The sequence below is a fragment of the Rutidosis leptorrhynchoides genome, chromosome 6 (genome assembly GCF_046630445.1).
Source record: "Rutidosis leptorrhynchoides isolate AG116_Rl617_1_P2 chromosome 6, CSIRO_AGI_Rlap_v1, whole genome shotgun sequence".
Lineage (NCBI taxonomy): Eukaryota > Viridiplantae > Streptophyta > Magnoliopsida > Asterales > Asteraceae > Rutidosis > Rutidosis leptorrhynchoides.
Window position 1 is genome coordinate 411486616 of NC_092338.1, and position 3614 is coordinate 411490229.

The following is a 3614-nucleotide window of genomic DNA, read 5'->3' on the forward strand; positions in this document are numbered from 1 at the left end:
AAATATAAACAGTCAAAATGAACAACCTCTCCTATAACCACCATAGTCCTCTTTCTCCTAAATTCTTAAACCCACAACCTTTAAGCCGGAAAATATGGCCGCCGAATGCCATAATCGATCACACCACTACAACTAATTTATTCGTTACAATTTTACGCACCTAATGGTATAAATTTTGTATAATATCTCCTGTTAAATAAAAACGGCCGGAAACATTGCCGCCACTAAAAACTCATACAGTTTTTCAGAAAATCAGAATTGGTACCGATTATGGCTCCTATTTCCCTCCATTGTGTGTGCGAAAAAGAAACCCTTCAACATTTTTTTTATTTCCTTTTTTTTTACGAACATAGATCAATCTTTTGATTAAAGGTAAAAAGATTAAAGGTTTGTGCGTGTGGGCGAATCAGTTAATAGTTATTTTCAGTTCAATAATTTAATTGATTACTGAAATTTGTAAGTTAAAGGATGGATGAGGATGATGACTACGGAGTGATTGAACTAGAAGACGAAGAAGATGCACAACGACAGATGTTAGGAGTACTTTATGCATCACGGCTTTCTGTTGTTGATGCAGAATTACAAAAGGTAACTATGAATCAATGATACTGTGAAATTAGGAGATAATTTGTTTATTGAATCTATCACATTTTGTGTATCTTCTATATTTTTGGTTGTTATTATACTTATTTCCACACCAACTATCTGACTTCTGATTATTATCTTACCCTAGGGAGAGTATCGGGTAGATGGCGGTCGATATTTTGATATTGATGCTTCTGGTCAACTTATAATGGTTGCTCGAAGACTTAATGGAATAGGAAGAACTGACATACTAACCAAAACCTTAAAATGAACATCAATTTATTTTGTCCCAAAAGTATATTATCCACTATTCATGGTATTGTGCAGATAAGTTTGGTAGATCTAAATGATAGAGAAGATATGCAACTTCCCACAAATACAAAAGCTGTTAGGTCCCTTTGTGTTAAACCTTGTAGCAAGCTTGCACTTCTTACTTCTTTAGGGAAAAAGTTACCAGTTGTCAGGTGATTTTCTTTTGTATCTCTGTCAAACTTAAATATTACTTATCACTGTTTCCTTTTCCTTATTTAATGTCTGGTTTTTTTATATTGTTTTTAGTACCGAAAGCAACAACACTGTTCTCACCTTTGATTTGCAAGTAAAATCTTGTCTTTTTCTTTTTATATGTAAATTTATTGAGTGTTCTGTACTCATGTTGTGATCTGTTATAGAGAAACATAAGTATTTCTGGTAGATTTTGTGTTTTATAGTAGAGAAAATATTTGTTGGTTTCTTTAAATGCTTGCATGAAATGTCGTTCTTAAGTTTTTTATACTCTTAAGTTTCCATAAGTGTGTTTTAGATTGTGCACTCTGTTTTATTTTGGGTTAAGGCCATAAATAGGCCATATACTTTCATTTTTGTTCCAATGTAGGCTATATATCCAAAAAAATACCAATGTAGGTTATATACTCTTAAAAGTTGTATCGACGTACACAAATTTAACAAGTTACCTGCTGAACCGGTAGAGTTAATTATTTAACATTTTTTTTTTTTGCATTTTATATGGCTACAAATAGGTCATATACTTTCAGTTTTGTTCTGATGTAGGTTATATACTTTCAGTTTTGTTCCAATGTAGGCTATATACTTTCAGTTTTGTTCTGATGTATCACCAACGTCATATACTTTTAGTTGTTTATACGGTTAATAAGTTTTGTCCGTTCATATTAGTACACTTTATGAAAGTATATAGCCTACATTGGTATTTTTCGGGGTATATAGCCTACGTTGGGATAAAAATGAAAGTATATGACCTATTTATGGCTTTAACCCTTTTATTTTTGAATGTGATCCATGGTGGTTGCCATTTACTTCAGGTTCCTGCTTGGTCATGTTCATGGGATATTGACAGTTCACATCATGTTTATGCTGGATTACAGATACTTTCATGTAGTATTGATTAGCTAAGCTGAGATGAAATCAGTTTATGTAGCGGGTTGGGTAACGAGTATATCTGGCAAACGGGGCAGGTTGGGTTTGGTTAACGGGTCAAAACGGTTTTGGGTTGAATTGGATCATGGGTCAAATATGCCAGATTTTTAAATGTCTCAAGTTGGGTTGGGTTTTGTAACGTGTCGAAACGGGTCATGGGTTGATCCCAAATAGTTTGTCCAATAAATTATGAATAGCCATTGTGTCAAATATGATTGTAAGAACTGTATAATTTTTTTTATAAAAATCTAATATATTGAACAAAAAGTTGTAGGATTTATGTATAAAAAGAAAAGAATTTTCAGGGAGTCTCACCTTATTTTTATTGCTTCCTTTTCACTACAAGAAAAATGGTCATTAGTGACCATTTATTAGTGACGACTTATTATTTGATCACTAATAAAGCTATTTAGTTACCATTAAAATGTCGTCATTAAATTTTGGTCACAATTTGATAGTAGTGTCTTAAAAATAATTGTCACTAACTTTACATTTATTTGTGTTGTTTAGAACAAATGCAGTTGAATTGGTGAAGCTTTTGAATTTAATCCTTCCCCAATCTGTCAATATCCGGATCTTTGCAGTAAAAGTAAGTCGTTTGTCAATATACTTATGTATGTTAGTATGTATATATGGTATATATCATATACATTTTTTCAATCAAATTCTTTCTCCATGTTTGTAATGTTACAGTTCATCTATCTATGCACAAGTGCTAACAACAACGGTGAGCTATATGGTTATGGACATGTCATTGTTATGGTGATTTCACATGTATAATATCACATATTTTTTACTCTTATTGGTACCATTTCTGCCCATTGACTTCTTTAGTTTTTTACTTTTTAAATTAATTTTGCTAATACTTAACTTTGCTTATGAGTGCATTTTTTTTTTTTTAAAACGGCCAACTTAAAACGAATGGTTTTGTTGTTGTTGTTTACTTGTACTTTTTTTGGTTATTGTATTTTTTTAAGAAGCTTTTTGTATGGATCTGCAAACTAGCATTTATAAGAATGGTTATGCAACTTTGTGAACTACAGGCTTACAGTTGATAAAAACTTTTCTCAGGTATTTGTGTAGGTCATTATGGGTGGGTTTGGGTTGAGCAGACACAATTATGGCATAAGAACTTGGAGAAATTTGGAAGATGTAGTGTTTTAACTATAATTTCAAATTTGATGAACAAAAGACGTTTGTGAAGACAAGTAATGTGAAAGCTAACAAACACAACAAATATTGACCCATTTTGGTAGCGGATATATCCAAGAGAAATTGTTACCTCTAACTATACCAAAGCTCTAAGTGCTATTGTCTATGTCTACTGTGGGGACTCCGACATAGAGTATATGACATTGACTAAGAACAGTTGATAGTTAAATAGTAATTGTATTTATTAGTAACGTTTACAATATCATTCGTTTCAATATATTTGCTTTCAATACAAATGTTATTAATTGTATCATACATCTAACCTAATCAGTCTTTAATACTAACGTTTTCAAATGTTATTGATTAAGAGTTGCCGTGCAACACACGGGCTCTTAAAGGCTAGTGTAGTCTCTCATTGTACATGTATTGTAACACCCTCCAAA

General features: G+C 32.0%; 1 protein-coding gene across 4 annotated transcripts; it reads left to right on the forward strand.

Moving 5' to 3' along the window:
* The first annotated feature begins 245 nt into the window (after positions 1–245).
* On the forward strand, positions 246–3380 carry LOC139855517 (uncharacterized). Of its 4 annotated transcripts, none has more exons than XR_011761475.1 (5): positions 246–588; positions 734–1183; positions 2530–2608; positions 2713–2824; positions 3091–3380. XR_011761475.1 is itself a non-coding variant. In XM_071844750.1 (5 exons), exons 2-5 carry the CDS (start codon positions 853–855, stop codon positions 3100–3102), a joined length of 369 nt encoding a protein of 122 aa, XP_071700851.1. In that variant the 5' UTR covers positions 246–588; positions 734–852; the 3' UTR covers positions 3103–3380. The 4 variants fall into 4 exon arrangements, 2 of the variants coding, with proteins under 2 accessions (XP_071700851.1, XP_071700850.1); XR_011761474.1 differs by lacking the exon at positions 3091–3380 and having other exon boundaries at positions 734–1049; positions 1144–1183; positions 2713–2913; XM_071844750.1 differs by having other exon boundaries at positions 734–1049; positions 2713–2793.
* Positions 3381–3614: the final 234 nt, after the last annotated feature.

Bases quoted from the DNA above. Each gene is read 5' to 3' on its own strand.
- LOC139855517 (XM_071844749.1), top strand. From the start codon at position 853: ATGAACATCAATTTATTTTGTCCCAAAAGTATATTATCCACTATTCAT. The intron at 1,050-2,529 runs GTGATTTTCTTT...TGTGTTGTTTAG, and splicing joins AAAAAGTTACCAGTTGTCAG to AACAAATGCAGTTGAATTGG. The intron at 2,747-3,090 runs GTGAGCTATATG...AACTTTTCTCAG, and splicing joins CACAAGTGCTAACAACAACG to GTATTTGTGTAGGTCATTAT.